Source organism: Lacerta agilis, chromosome 6 (genome assembly GCF_009819535.1).
Source record: "Lacerta agilis isolate rLacAgi1 chromosome 6, rLacAgi1.pri, whole genome shotgun sequence".
Classification (NCBI taxonomy): domain Eukaryota; kingdom Metazoa; phylum Chordata; class Lepidosauria; order Squamata; family Lacertidae; genus Lacerta; species Lacerta agilis.
The window spans coordinates 40,448,748-40,464,856 of NC_046317.1; the positions used below are offsets into that span (position 1 = coordinate 40,448,748).

At 41.3% G+C, this 16,109-nt stretch overlaps 1 protein-coding gene across 3 annotated transcripts in view; it reads right to left on the reverse strand.

Moving 5' to 3' along the window:
- The window catches only part of RNF11 (ring finger protein 11), a 36,907-nt gene extending 23,778 nt beyond the window's left edge, over positions 1–13,129 (reverse strand). The window contains exon 1 of one of the 3 annotated variants that reach the window (XM_033152169.1): positions 12,499–13,129. In XM_033152169.1, coding sequence (XP_033008060.1) covers positions 12,499–12,621 — 123 coding nt within the window. In that variant the 5' untranslated portion in view covers positions 12,622–13,129. The remainder of the gene's footprint in view (positions 1–12,498) is intronic. The other 2 variants (XM_033152171.1, XM_033152170.1) reach the window with 2 other exon arrangements.
- Between the last annotated feature and the right edge of the window lie 2,980 nt (positions 13,130–16,109).

Consider the following 16,109-nt stretch of genomic DNA (forward strand, 5'->3'; position numbering starts at 1 on the left):
CACATAAGAAAGTCACTGCAGTTCTAAAATCACAACCCAAGTCTCCTGACTCTTAGTCCATTGCCTTGTTGCCTGAATTACTCATTTTAGGCTGCTGTAATACTGCACTATGAAAATATTGTTGCCAAAGCACTAACTGGAATTTTATCTAAAGGAAACATAAAACAACTGAAAAAGCTGATTGTTCATTCTGGTCCAGAATCTAGCTAATGCTGGGTGTTCCTGGTTAGATCCTCAGGGTATTATGTAATGCTTCCCATAGATCAGTTAGAAAAATGCAGGCATCTCAGAAATCGGCCCACCAACGCAGCCCTGCAGAATAATCTTATCATTTCTCTTACAAACATGAAGGCAGAAGGGAATAAAAACTAAATAAATAAAACCAACCTCCACAGTACTGCAGAATCATCCATGTGTTAGACCACAGATCAACACACACAATACCACCATACCTGTGAACCACAGACTTGTGATTTTCATTTATTAACTGCAGTAATGTCAATAAATCTAGGCTGTGAGTCCTGGAAGATCTGCTCCTTTACAGGTCTTTTCCCACCTGGCCTGGGAAAGCAGGTCCTGACTGACTTCACTTACAAAGGCTGAGGCTGCTGGAGACAATATTGGAGACCGAGGTCATCAAGCCTAAGCCACTATTGGCAGTACAGTAACAGCAGAAATATATGTTTAAGATAATATTTTATTCTCTTGCCAACTGTGATGTTTCAAATGTGCAGTTTATTTGACTTCCTTTAGTAATGTTTTTTGCAATGTTTAAGGAAAATATTTTTTGTTGACTTTGCTGTGTTAAATGTCCATGCTGTACATGGCATCCTTTGTATTATTTTGAAACTTTTAAGATAATATTTTAGTTTATTATGTTGCTTTGAATGCATACTTTATATTTGATTTAATCTCTAATGTTTTATTCTGGATTGTTTTATTTGATGTTTCAATGGAGGTTGTAAACAGCTTTGAGATTTTTTTTCTTATAAAGAAATGCGATAAAGAAATGAAATGAATAATAAAAATAAATAAATAAAGCATTCTTGCTCTCTTTTTTAAAAAAACAAAACAAAACCGACCCCACCAAGAGTTACTTTCTGTATTATATTTCACATATGGGATGACTGTCAAAAGTCTGTATGCATATAGATTCAGAAAGTCTCAAAAGAATTCCAGTGTTATCAAGTTCATGAATCAGTGGCTTGTACTAATTAAAAAATGGTGATATGGCAGTAATTTGAGCAAGTCTTCTCATGCCTGCAATAAAACATGAAAGAAAGCTCTATGTGACATCAGCTTGGAGGCAGAAGATGCAAAGTGTTGCGCCAGTTTCAAGACAAAGTATTGGACACGATTTAAATAGGCCACCACAATGCAATATGAAATTGCATTACAGACAATTACTAAAAATCTCACACTCATTAATACCGAGAAGTAACACAATATACCAATATTGCTACTCAGCCTAGCACAGATGTGGTGCTGGTTCCCTACAACCATAACTTGCATATTAAGAATCAGCCTTAGGAACATTCATAATCCATCTCTTCCCAGTGTGAAATGCTGCCCTTCCCTCCATGTTTGTCCCACGAGACTAGGGCCCTGCAGGATTTGATCTCCTTCCACAGGGTCTGTAAGACAGAGCTATTCCACCTGGCCTTCAATTTGAATTAGCCTCTATTCCCTTTTCCCTTTCCTCTTCTATAAAGAAACCCTTTCTGGGACCCCACATTTAAATTCTTCCCTGGTCTTGCTGGCCCTACTAGGACCAACTTGGCCAGTTAGCCCTGGTGATCATTTGATGTCTACTGACTGAGTTTTGTTCCCCCACCCCACCCCGAAATGATCCTTGAATTTTTGAATTTTATTTATATTGATGCTGCATTTTATGTTGTATTTTATGCTGTTTTATGTTGTGTCTAAGTCGCATTTTAATCAATGTTTTATATTTGCTGTTAGCCGCCCTGAGCCTGGTTTTTAAACTGGGAAGGGCGGGGTATAAATAAAAATTTATTATTATTTATTATTGTTCTATGTTTGCACCAACTGATCAAAGAAATGCAAGGGGAAGTTTTGCTCACAAAGGTGTAACATTTGCTCATGTTTTTCTAAACAATGTAGCATCCTGCACCACAGAGTACATGGTGCTGTTTAAATTTCTTTGTATACATATAGGACTTGTTGGCTTGGGGCTACTTATTAAAACTAGTCAATGTCCTAGTGTGTACAAAAAGAGCTCTATATCTTGGCAATGAGAGCTATATAATATATTTCAAACAATGCTGTTATGTTATAGCTGCTAGAGAACGAGTATAATAGGGCTGTTACACCCCATACCAAAAACTAGTTCATCTTATACAAATTTGTGTGTTAATTGTAAGATTTTTACCCTGCCCTTTCTTTCTTAGGAGCACAGGACAACTTACACTAATAAGCAGCAAAACAACTAATCATACTATAGGGTGCTCAACACTGACTCTATTGTCAATTGCAGCTCCCCCATTTAGCAGGCACTGTGTATTACTTCAAAATATGGTAAACCAGCGCTGCAGAAAGGATGGACGGCTTCCTGTTCATTTATCTGAGGCGCTGGACTTCTTCCTCAATTGTTCCCTGATGGCACAACTGTTTGAATTGTGGTTCCACTTATCCCATAGTTAGTCCTATTAGTTCCAACATGACTCTAGAAGATGTAGTTTAGTGACTACAGTCTTAGTCAACTATCTTGTTGCAGGCATTTTGGCACAGTATCAAGCCTGCAATTTGGCAGCTTGTCATTTTAGATATCTTAGCTTAAACAGAGGAGTGACTGAGAATAGCTGTTCTGTATTAAACTACAAGGAGAATGTAGTTAGCCAGAATACAATTGTGCTCCCAAAGCTGGAGTTCAGCCAATACATCTTGTTGAAACATAATGAGATTTTTGAAGTTCAGTCAAACAACAGTGTATCACTTCTGCTGTAAATTCATTGTCCCAATATAAGAGATTATTATATAATAGCTGAGTAGATTACAGTTTCTTACAGCAATTCAGCATCAAAGTGGATTAATAAACTCTACCTGGAACAGCCATACAAAATAAAATCATTAATAACCTTTGTTTTCCCCTCATTTTACCACGGGTATGTTGGGACACCAGAACTTTAAAGCAGGCTATCACCCTATTAAAGAAAATGAATACTGGAACTGTTTTGAAGGGCAGCATATAAATTCATAAAATCAATTAAACATCTTGGAGGTAAGGACCAGGATGCTAAACTCTTAAAAAAAAACTACTATTCTAAACTCTACAGTTTTCTTAGTCCTTGAGCTCTGCCAACACTATGATAAACAGGGATGAGCATGACACTAAGTAAGTTTCTTGAAGCACTTGAGCACCTCTGAATGTAAGTGATGATACAGACAATGAAATCTGAAGAGCCCACAAACCAAATTAGGTTTGTAAGACATTTGGTTTAGCTCATTTTGAAAATAATACTGGAATGGCAATCATATGACATAGTTTTTATACTCAAAGAGTCCTCAGGGACTGAATGCAGATACAGGCAGTGTGCAAACCTGGCACATGGCATGGAGGTCACTGCATTCTGTCTTCCATGCACAAATACAGTTGGCGTGTGCTCTCCGTAGCTAGAGACTCGGAATTAAGCATTTTCTGCTGTATTTTCCCTAGAATAGAATTACATTTTTGATCAGTACAAATCATTTACTGTGAAAGCGGACACAAGTTTTATAAGTGATATAGCAAAACTGAGCATCGAAAAAGCACAATGTGACTTAAGCATTTTGAAAACAAAGCAAAGCAGCTCCCGCTCCCGCTCCCCCACCCAAGCCCAACCCTTTCCAGCACTCCACTATTTACCAAAGTCTGTTGCTTTGGAAACAAATCTACTGTAATAAATGACAGTTTTGAGAAGAGAAGGAAACACAGCCGAGCCCCATGACAGAAATGAATGATGTTATTGTAACCATCAACGTCTCGTGAGTTTATCACCTGCTTTTCCAGCACATGGTTACTGGAAAGCTTATATTTACTGCGAATGTCATACCACATAGTGAAAGTGTGGGAACAGTCAAAAGAGCTGAGTTGCAGCTAAGGGAGGAGTGGAACCGTGAAGGAACTGAAAACTCATCTTCCTATGAAGAAGCCAGAAAGAGCTGGCCCACTTCTATCTCAAACAGAGAGTGAACAAAAACAACCATTAGCTGCTATATTGTCATTGTACTGTCCTGCAGAGTAGTGAGAGGAATCTTGTCACACCTCTGAACCCAGTCAGAAATCTAGGAAAGCAGAGGAGTGGCAAGATTCTTCTCACCAGCTGGCAGGGTGATAAAAGAGAATACAGTGGAACCCCGGGTTACGCACGCAATCCATTCTGGGTCGCCATGCGTAACACGGGCGTGCATATCCCAAACTCGCGAAAAAACCCGAAAGTAGCATGATTTGAGCACTTCTGCACATGCACGAAGTACACAAAAGCGTTCTGCACATCCAGGGGTCGTGTGCGCTCCGGAAACGCTTCTGGGTTGCGGATGTTCTTAACCCGAATGTACGCAACACGGAGTGTGCACAACCCGGAGTATGATTGTACAGACAAAAAAACAGCTTGTTAAATGGTTATTCACTCATTCACTCACTCACATCCAGTGCTGTTCAGGATACAAGAAATAATGTAACTTTCTCCTGGTAACCTCTTGGTGGGATTACTGCAGGGGTTGGGAGCTGTTGGCCCTCCAGATATTGCTGAACTTCAATTCCCATCAGCCCCAGCCACTGTGGCCAATGGCCAGGGATGATGGTAATTGTAGTCCAGCGACATCCAGATAGCTAGAGCCCTAAAATTTTGAAGTAAAAAGTGATATAAATATTTAGAATAAACAAACTGCTCCTGAAGAACTGCTATAGATCTTCAGTGTAAATAGAGCATGAGCAAAGAACATATAATTAACAAGAGAACAATACTGAATCAGGATTTTGAAAGTCTCCCTTGAAAAATAATGGGAGGGGCTTTTTTCCCTAAAAAGCAGCAGCAGCTTACTTTAACATAACTGATTGACTTGATTTCTCCCATTAACCTACTTTGTAGCATCCAAGTGAAATGCCCCAACATTGCATAAATACACTAAAAAAGGTAAATCCTATATAAAGACAAAGGTGGCTAATACGTTTCCACTATTTCATCTTTATTTTTAATTTTTTCCTGTTGAAATCTACCATTCAGTCTCACACATACACTTCCGGCATTTAACAGATATACTTTATGACTACAATTCTCTGAACATTATGAATGGGTAACTGCAGTTTTACATAAGGCTCTCTAACCTCCCTCTAAGTACAGGCCTGAACGCTTAGGGATGCTCTTTTCAGTTGGCAAGAGAGGGAGAACTTTATGTATATAAATGCTGGGTCCAATCAAGTTCACTGGAATGTGACTTTTTCCATTACTAAGCCATGAGGTTATTGAGCTGGAACAGCTTCAGAAATTGAACTTTTATGACATCAGAAAGCTTCAAACCTCAGAAAGTTGAGCGCTAAAAGTGGAGCTGGAAACAACAAAAGCTTGAATGTCTGCCAAACATAAAATAAACTAGTTTCTAAATGACAGTTGTTCTTCTACTCAGAGTTCATAAATTTAGTATGATCAAAAGGAATTTCATGAAACGAACACCCTGAATGGGCCTTATTATATGTAGCAATGGCATTTGTCTGAAATGTTACCCTACCTCACCTACTAACAACTACTCAGATGCAAGTCCACTGAGTTCAATGGGATTTATAACTAAAGGATTATAGCCAAAGTGATGTACACCATTCAAAGGGAAGGGGAGGGTGTATGAGTGTTGTAGTGCAGAAAGGGTTAAAGCTAAGGCCCAGCTGTTACACCATCCACAGCACCACTTGATAAAATTGTATCATAGTTACTTGGTTAGAACAATGTGCTTCCAAGAACAAACAGTATTTATTGTTCCTAGAATGTCTATTACAATAAGAAGTGTTAGTTGCACAAGTGTGAAGAGCAACTTACTGTAGTGGATGGTGCCTGTGACATCATTGGTGAGGAAAGACAAACTGCATTATTTCTCTGTTACAGCAGCACCATATTGCCACAATAGGAGAATGCAGTTTTACTATATCACTCAAAGGAATGACCTCTCATGTACCGGTAAGTCTTTCAAATAAATAGGAACACCTGCAAGGATACCCCATTCTGGTAACCTTTCCTCTTTGTAGATTTTTCAATTTAGTCCTTCCAATGTATTTTACTTCATGGCTTTTGTACAATAGTTGTTAGAGGATGAAAAATGTGAGCGTCCCTCTGCTGTCCCACTCACCCCTACTTCCAACCTAGGAACAGGACATTGTGCTGGATCAAAGTTAGTGCTAATACAACCCTTTATGTGTATATATAAAAACTGAAAGGAAATGATGTAAGTATTAGGGGAGACCCTTGCTAGCAAATGAAGTTTGCAAGTCCAACCTGAATATGGATATGGCACCTCCAAAAGAATCAGTGTTGGCATTCTATGTTTTGGGAGAATGTGCTTTTGCTGTTAAAGTCAGCCTTGTACTGGTGGCTACAGCCTAGTTATGACACAGTGAATAATACATAAAGATATTCTAACAAGAACAGGAAAGAAATTACAGACTCACAATTTTTTTTTTTTTAATCGTGACCTGATCTCTCTAGAACTTGTATAAATCAATACAGCCTTTAGATTTTTTTGCAGCTGGAAATGCCGTAACAAACATCACCATGGGTGCAATCATATGCCTACTTACCTGGCAGTAAACCCCTTTAACTCAATAGTTTTCCTTCTGAATGAACATGTATAGTATTGTTCTGCATATATGCCTTTCTTTAGGAATGCAATGCTTTTCTAGGAGTTGTTGGCAGTTTTTTAGGCTGCAGTCTTATGCTCATGGACACTGAGTTAGCTTAATGTACTAATTAGGACATACTTCTGAATGAAACATGCACAGGATTGAGCTACATTATCCACTTCATAATGAAATATGCACTGGTGACTCTGGTTTTCAGTTATTACAGCCTATTTAATTAAAAGCTCCTTATGTTTAAGAGCCAGTGTTAAAGTATCAGATGAACCAGATCCAGCAGATCAATTATGTCAAATGCAATCTCAAAGTCTATTTTGATAAAGCAACACTATTTCAGGTATTCACCATATAGTTGGATTAAACACACACACACACACACACACTAATTAAAGGAAAAGTATTTAAATATTCAAGTTGAAACTAGCAATATGAATTCAACTTTCATATATTTCATATATTTGCCAAAATTAAAGTGTCTGCAGCAAATATATTTCATATATTTGCCAAAATTAAAGTGTCTGCAACAGCAACTGAACACATTTCTCCATAGTTCTAATAGTTTTCAAGCTTAGTTCTAACAATGGATTCACCATCTGTGTCACAACAAGGAACTATTTCACGCAGCACAGCAAAGCACACTAGCAATACTTGTGGGACACCACAAAAAGTGTGATGAGCCCTAACTCTGGCCAACAGGGGGAGCAGCAAGAAACTAGCCAGACAGGTTCCTGAACGCCAACAGGCTTGACCACAGGTGGTCATGACAAAGCCTGATATTATATGACCTTGCAGGTCAGGCACACTTCTTTGATTTAAGCAGAGCAACTCAGCTGCCTGCCTTATATTTCCCACTCTCAGCTTTTCCCAATACCCATATCATCTCCAACGACTCAGTAGGAACCTGACATGACAAAATATCATTATTATAGTATTGTCAAAGGAGATCTTTTAATTTGGAATCACGCTATACAAGCTAGCTCATGTCATCATACTTCATCCCAACATTTAGTATGAGGGGAAGAGTTCTTTTTCCAATTCCTTAACATCCCAAGTCTTTATGTAGCTTTACTGTTAAACCTGAAACTAATCAAAAACTATTTCTAGGTTGTTGGATAATTTATTAGTGTAGTAAAATATTTTTGCCTCATCTTTCCATTCATACAGGGCTCACAAGGCAATAGTAAGCAGCCGTCTGTATCAGGCTAAGAGTTAAGAAACATGATTTGCTTTACAATTCCTTAGCACTTAAAGGAACCATAAAACAATCCTTTGGGATCACTACTCTTTCTAAGCACATTTACTTGAAAATTTAAATCACTTCCAAATAAATGTGAATAAGAGGGAAAGCCAAAGTGGTGCACGTGAATACACAAGCATGCACACAAACATCAAAGGAAAAAGTTCAAGTCAATCAGAATAGGTGTTTGTTTGTTTGTTTGTTTTAAAAAAGATAAGTAATTTGGAATTAGCTTAGTTAGAAAAACACTGGTTGGAAACTGTTTCCTTATAAACAAATGAAAAGGTAAGAGAATATTGTTGTCATAAAACTGTAGTAAATTACTGTATTCCTTTATTCACCAGTGTTATATACAAATATCCTTTGTATATAACACAAAAGTTTGCCACTAAGAAGGATATGAAATATAAGAAGCATAACAGTTGTGGAAATATATGCTCACCAATTATTACTACAAATTAGGGGGGATATAATGGGAAACATAGGCAAAATAAAATGGCAGCAGACAAATATATCTAAATGAAGTTTTCTGCCACCAGTTGCCAAATGTGGCATATAGCAGAATACATTAACTCTTTCCTGCCTCACCGCCTTCTGTTCCATTAGTGTGAGAGTTTATAATGTATATATCCAGTGTATAATTGAGGTATATGGGGGAATAAAGGAGGGGTAGTAGAGATACAGTAAGTGGATACAGAATTGCAGCTTAAGAATGTTCACTCAGAACTATCCACTTAGTTCAATCATATTTACTCTTTAGTAAGTGTGTTAAGACTGCAGCCTTCTAACTTATGCATCTTTACCTAAAAGTAAGTTTCACTGACTTCAATTAGACAAAATCCTAAATAAGTGTGCACATAATTGCAGCTGTGCAAAGCCTATCCTATTCATGTTTATTGAGATAACCTACTGAGTTCAATGGAATATACAGCACACCCAAGTAACTGCATAGGAAAAGCAGCCTTACATAGCAATACTCAGAAAGAAAAGGTCTCACTGCTTTCAGTGCCATCTATTTCCCAAAGTGTGCAAATTTACGCACAAGATTCAGATATTGATCCTTCTATAACATCCCTGCATTCTCTTCTTTTGAATCATTCAAACAATCCATCAGAGCCAACCTATAATTATCATCTAAAACACTTGTGGGTGACCGATATAAATTAAATACTTCCTGTAATTTTGTTAACTATGAATTATTTGAATATTTTGAATGACTGTTACATCCTGATATTAAATACATGGAAGTAAGTCCTTGCAACATGATAGTTGTGAATGTGATCTTGATTAATGCGCATGCCAGATACATGCATGCACCCAAGGTAAAAATGAAAAACGCCAAATGAACAATCTCTTGTGCATGCAGATAAAACTTCACTGGATGACTGCTAGTGTTTTTAGGAGCAGCATCTTATCAAACCTCATTCCAAAAAACCAAGGTGCAATCATATGCATGCATACTTCAGTTGGAAAGCTATCTCACTGAACTCAATGGGAGTTCAAATGGCGTGGTCTACATGTCACATTAAAACCATAGTTAAAAACAAAATATGGTTTAATATGAATGTGCACTATGCTTTAAATATTCTTGCTCCACTCCAATGTTTGAAACACAGGTATATAAGCTAGGGGCCAAATGGCACCTTTAATCAAGGTTAGTCGTCAAAATGGAATGTCTAGTTGCCATTTTGGGGCAAGATGGCTCTAAAGTCGTATTTTTCAAATGATGAACTGACTGTGGTTGATTATCAGTTAAACATCTGGCTAGTGCAGATGAAAACCTTGAACTAGGATAAGAATTTTGAGAACTTAAAGAAGAAAAGTCACTTGATCCACATATTGGCCTATTCCTGTCCCATTTTCTTAATGGTCACTCTGACCATTCTTAATGTAAGAATGTTCTTCACAACTGAGCAGGGCAGTGGGGGGTAAGTGAAGACAAGCTACGACAATTAACTATAGTATTGTTCACTGCTCCTGTTCAAACATCAGGAGTTGAAGTTTTGCAGGACCTCCTCCATCAGCTCGAAAAGCTCCAAGTCTTGGCTTTCCCAAGTGAAGGCAGGCTGCGTGCACAAGCAGGAGGAGTGAGAGCAGCAGGGACCGGTGCAGCCCTGCCACAGGGATCTGCTGATGGGGCAAGTAGGCAGGTGAGCAGCTGGCCTCCAAGCCGGGCTCAGCACAGCTGCTTGCAGCAGGACCCCAGCCCTGCCTCACATAGATGGAAAAATGTAGAGTGGTACATAATGCTCTACAAAAGATGCAGTCTTCTGCTGCTACCGGTATGTAACTGCACAAATCAGCTGGCTTGCAGAAGAAGAGACTGCCCTTTTGCTGAAGCACTATGGTGTGAACCAGGTGACTTGCACCATAGCATGGCAGCAAAAAAACCCGCTGCTGTGCACCAGCCTGCCAGATGGTGGAGATATTGGGCGCCAACCTGGTGCCCAGGGATGTTCACTTGGTCACAAGTGGCCAAAAGCCAAGCACAAAAAATTCCTGGTGAATTTTGAACATGGTCCCACTCCTGCTGTATCACCAGGAAACAAGTGACTCTCTGGCTTGCTGTGGTGCCTGAACATGGGTTTGTGGTTTGTTTTCCCCAAACACATAATTGAGAAGTAAAGTAAGCCAAGATTCACACGTCACAACAAGCCAGACTGTCTTGTTTTCCAATGGGTCAGCAGCAGAAAGCAGCAGCGGACAAGCAAAGGGAGAACTTTTGAGCCGTGTGTACCAGCACCCTGCTTTTTTACATTAAAACATTGTTTGTTTTTAACTATGATTTAATGTGCTAAGCTTACCAGGCTTATGTTTGAGATGAGGGTGCAAGTCACATTTCAAGATTCAGTGCTTGCTAAGAAAACATCTCATATCCTGTAAAATTGATTTGGGGGGGAATCAAGGCTTCCTTTATCTTAAATAAAATATGGAAATATAATTGCTTAGAATCCAAGCTTTATATCTTAATAAAATACTTCATTCTGTTTACAGCTGTTCTAATACCAAGGAATAAATCTAGATTAATACACCGTTAGATGTAAATCAATGAGACAAATATAATTTATTGTTTCCCCAAATCAAAAGTAAGTGTGTTTTTCTGGTTATAAAATGAATGCAAATACAGATTAAAATTTCTTCTTCATATATTTTGACATCAGCAATGTTCATGAAAAACAATAAAAAGTTAATAATCCCAATTCTAAAACTTGCAAATTTATACCAGAGAGGACACAAGGGAAAGAAAGTAAGAGAAACACCCAAGAGAAAAAGGTCATTGCCTTGGCCTGCTGTCAATCATACTTGGGAGAAATAGGATCTATTGGCATAAGAAAGTTCAAAATTAATGATTGGAGTTACTGCTTTTGCATATAATGAAAGGCAGAATAAAGAAACAGACCAAATATCCTGTGTGTGTGTGTGTGTACAGTCTTCGCCTTAACAAGGTAATGAGACAAGAACAACACCAGACAGTGATGTCACTGCATGAAGAAACAAAGGAAGCTGCAAAAGCTGAAAAACTAGAAGCCCTGTTCTGTAGCCTAAATGAAGAGGCCATATCTTAAATCATTTTAAAATGTCATAATTAAATTATCAGGTCCAGAAAAACAGTGTCATCAATTAGGTGAGAAACATGCTTACACAAAGGTAATCCCCACTGAAATTTGGAGCTTGCTTGCGAGTAGAAATGGTTACAATCTGTTTTATTCAACCCGAGATGTAGTTCTGTTTTATTTTTGTTGCTGTTATTTATATTTTGCCCAGTACAGTGTTTCAAGCTCACTTCTGAAAGCTGTTTTCTATATATCTGCCTTTCAAAAGGGGAACTCGGCATATTAAAAGACAAACACAGTAGCATTTTAACGCTGAAAATCAGACAAGAAAGGCACAGAAGAAGAAACAAAGAAAGACTCCCCCATCAGGCTGAAAGCAAGAGGTTCAGCTTCGAGAGAGGTCTGGCCAGTTGTCAAATTTCAAACCTCAGGAGTAGAATAAGCACTGGGGGTGGGTAAGGTGGGGGCAGAGGAGAGGCCCCAAATTTCTGACATTCAACTCATTAGGTATAAGTATTTTGGTTAATATCGACTCCTAGTCGTTGCATAAATGACACAAGTATGAGGGATTTTCATTTTAAAAACAAAACAGCAGCACTCCCAACAAAACTGTGTACATCCACACAAATATCAATAAATGAAGCCCCTCCCCACCAGGTTGTCCTGTGTTTTGGTTTGTTTTTGTGTTTGTTTGTTTTTTGTAGCCTTCCCGTCCACCTTTTAAATTCCTCTCTTCCCCCCCCCACCCCAGCCCCGGGTTTGCCCGTCTGACACGCACAGCCGTTCTCACGACGACCCCGACCTTTTCTCAATTTGTTGTTTTCCCCCTGCCCTTCTCCTCACCCCCACCCCCCAACACACGGTACCTGATATGGCGGCGGCGGCTCCTGATCCGGCTCAGTCCCATCCCCATAGCTGGCCCTGTCCGACTGGGACTCGTGCAGCAGGGAGATGTCATCCGAGGTGGGGGATTTCAGGCAATTCCCCATCTTCCCCAAAGGGAAGTGGGGGGGGGGTATCCTCCTCCTCCTCCTCAGAGACACAATGGCAGCTCCGGGCGACGGCTTTCCTCCGGCCTCCCCTCAGCAGCAACAGCAGCAGGAGCCCAGCTCAGGAAGCTCATGCCAGCCTGCCAGCCTGCATAAGCAGCTTAGCCCCGAGTCGGCTCGCCCCAGGGACCCGCTGCCTCCCTGCCCGCCCGCCTGCCTCCCCCTCTTCCTCGCCGCACTCCGGCGGAGAAATGGCAGCGGGGTTGGGAAGGGAAGGGAGAGAGGTCTTAGCCCTCGGCCGCCATCAGGGCCTCGGCAAGGGGCTTGCTTAGCCCTTCGGCGGGGGGAACGGGCAGGGGAAGCAGCGGCGTCCAGGTATATACACAGAGCCCGTCTCCTCCCTCAGCCCCAAGCGCGGTTCTTCTTCCTGGTCACCAGCCTTCTGCGCACTGAGCTTTTGTCAGGCAGGCCTCTCGCTCGGGAGCTCCTCCTCCTTCCTCCTCCTCCCCTCCTTCCTCCTCTCGCCCTGATGTCTACAGGCCCGACTTCTCGCTGCACGCCTGGCCCCCACCTTCCCCTCCGAGCCAAGGGGAGAAACAAGCACCTTCAGGATCTGCGGCGGTGTTGAAACCATCGGCTTTTTCCCTTCGCCAAAGGAGGCATTTTGTCCCGGCATGCTTCCCGTATTAAGTTCCCGTCAAATTACGCGTTTTGTTCTAAAAGGAGCCCCCCCCCCGGCACAGCTGTAGCACTTTTGTCTGGAAGGTGTAACGTTGCATCCCCTCAAATAAGAAGCAGCTGCCAACCTTTCTCCGTTAAGACCGTCGTTTTAATTCAGGGCAACTGTAAGGAGCCTGATTCTATGTATATACTTCGTGAGAAATCCCAAAGACTTGCTGCTGGATAAGTATGTTGGAGATGACAGTGTTAAGATATGTTGGCTACTTCGCCATTGCGCTGACAAGTGTTGTTTCTCCCACTGTGTTGTTAGGCATAGCTGTCAAGTTTCGGATTTGAAAATAAGGGATCAGCACCCTCACCTGTCCCGGGGACAGTCTACGGTTCTCAGGGACAGTCCACGCCATGGTAATCCCCCCAGGCTACAAATTAATTTACACCAGGCTACACACCATCATCTTTCCCCACATTCATATGTGGGATTTGACTGGAGTAACACATGACTGGAAAGGTTTGCAGTTCCACAAACATAGGTGTGCACTGCCTCGAAATAAAAAGAAGTGAACAAAAGAAGGCTCACTAAGGGGGGTATTGCTTAAAAAATGTCAACTTTGTAACCAGAGGTTCAACTGAATAGAATCTGAATCACATGCACCACAAGGCTTATGCAGCTTCAACTTAAGGTGGCTCCCGGCCTGCCTTTTTACAGGCCCCAGCTGACTGCACAACCTGGCCTTTGGAAAGGCCATATAGACAGATACCTTTAGCTTATGCACCCCTCCTTTGAACACCTGTCAACACAACCACATAGGTGTTTTCCACAACAGCTCTGCAGCACAAATCCCTTCTGCAGGCAGGCACCCGTGCGCAAGAAATGCGCTCCCTGACAAGTCATGTGACCCTCTTATATACCTGCTGGGATTGACAAGTCATGTGACCCTCACCTGAATCTCATAGCTCTGGGCAGGCTAGCTCAGCGGCACTCTAGGATTGCAGAGGGGGAGAAGCTCTACTTTCCCCAGACTCCAACTCTCCTTCCCGGACACTCAGCTTGCCGCCCGGCCCTTGTTTCCCATGCCACTGGCGCCACAGGGTAGAGGTGTGCCTGGGGAGAAGAATATTCCCTTTGAAATAAGGGAAATTTAAGGGATAGAAAAAATCAGGGATAGCAGCGGGAAACGGCAAGGGAGACTTGACAGCTATGTTGTTAGGTGGGGTGCATATTCTAATTCAGACTGGTAATGGCGAGCATAAAACCAAGATGCAACAATGGTTTTGTATTAACTATTTAAAAAAAACCCACTAGTTTGTAACAATGATTTATTTTTTGTGAGACACCAGAAATTCTCTAGCTTTGTTAATATTGTTGTAGATTGGCAGGGGGGCAGATTTCCCTAAATTGCTGAGTGCCAGATCCTCCCCATAATTCCTGGATTTAGTAAAAGTCAGAATTAATCAAAGTTTGATTAAACTTTGCCAAACATGGACACCCTCTGGATTTAGTTATGCTAACGAGCCAAGGCAGCTCTGCAGAGCTAGCTGGAAGGGCCATTAGTAGTGGACAAAACCATCAGAGGGCAAAACTGCCCTCTGCCAGGTGAGGGAGAGTAGGACCTCTTCTTTGCTGGGTGCTAGTGGCCAAAGGCAAAGGCCAGGTTTAGGGTTTCAACTTGTTTTTTGTCTTGTCTTGTCTCTTGCTATGAGCTTAAAGCTGAAATAAACTGATTGGGTTTCAACTCTGAATGATATTGGCTCTGAAGGAGGTCCTTCGAGTATGTAGACAGGGAGGAGGAGGGTTAGAAGTCCATGTGATCTGGGAATGACAGCCAGGAGAAGAGATACACAGAGCAAGGCTTTTTGCTGTTCTTTGAATCAAATGCTGCACTTACAGAGGCCAGACCTGTTTGGATTGTGAATTCTCACAAATCAGCCCGTCATCTGGGTTTAAGTTGTATATATATACAAATATATCATAAAGATGCCAGTCTCCACTTTGTCTTATTCCCAAAGGAAACATAAACCCTGGGTAAATGCCTAGAATCCCTGAACTGCACCACTCAGCAGAGATTGGGGTGGTTTTGACCTATAAAGCCTCACGTGACTCACGACCACAGCACCTGAAGGATAGCCTCTCCAACATGAACCAACCTGAACCCTGCACTCTTTACCTGAGGCACTTCTCCATGTGCCCCCTCTGAGGGAGGTGCAGAGGGTGGGAACACAAGGATGGGCCTTCTCAGTAGTGGGTCTCTGTTTATGGAATGCTGCCCCCAGGGAGGGAGGCCTAGCAGCAGCACTGTTTTTAAACACCAAGCAAAAACATTCTTATTCACCCAGGCCTCTGGACTGTCACAAGCCAGTGGGACCAGGGTGGGCTTTTTGAGGAGTGGTCAGATCACTGCCTCTTTCAGGATGGCCAGGACCACTCTCTCCTGCAAGAATACGTTGATTTACCCCTGGATTCATCTGGTTATACCACTTCAGCAAGTTCTAGCAAGGCAAGGGGGCAAGGGGCAAGAAGACACATCTGCCACATCTGCTAGACTTTTAGCAGGCTGGATACTTTCTTTGAAACTGGGAGGCAATCTACTTTACTATTGCTAGTAGGATTTTAAAAATGGCTTCGGTTCAGTTCGATCTGGAAGCAGGCTGCTTGAGACCAGATAGAAAAAAATAGCATAAAAACTTAAGCTGGTCATCTCAGTGGAGGTATTAGTGCCAGTAATATGCAAAATAAGGACATGTTATGTACTGTAGTGCTAAAAAATAACCCACCCTAATTTCTACTACCATAAGCCAGGTGGTAAAAA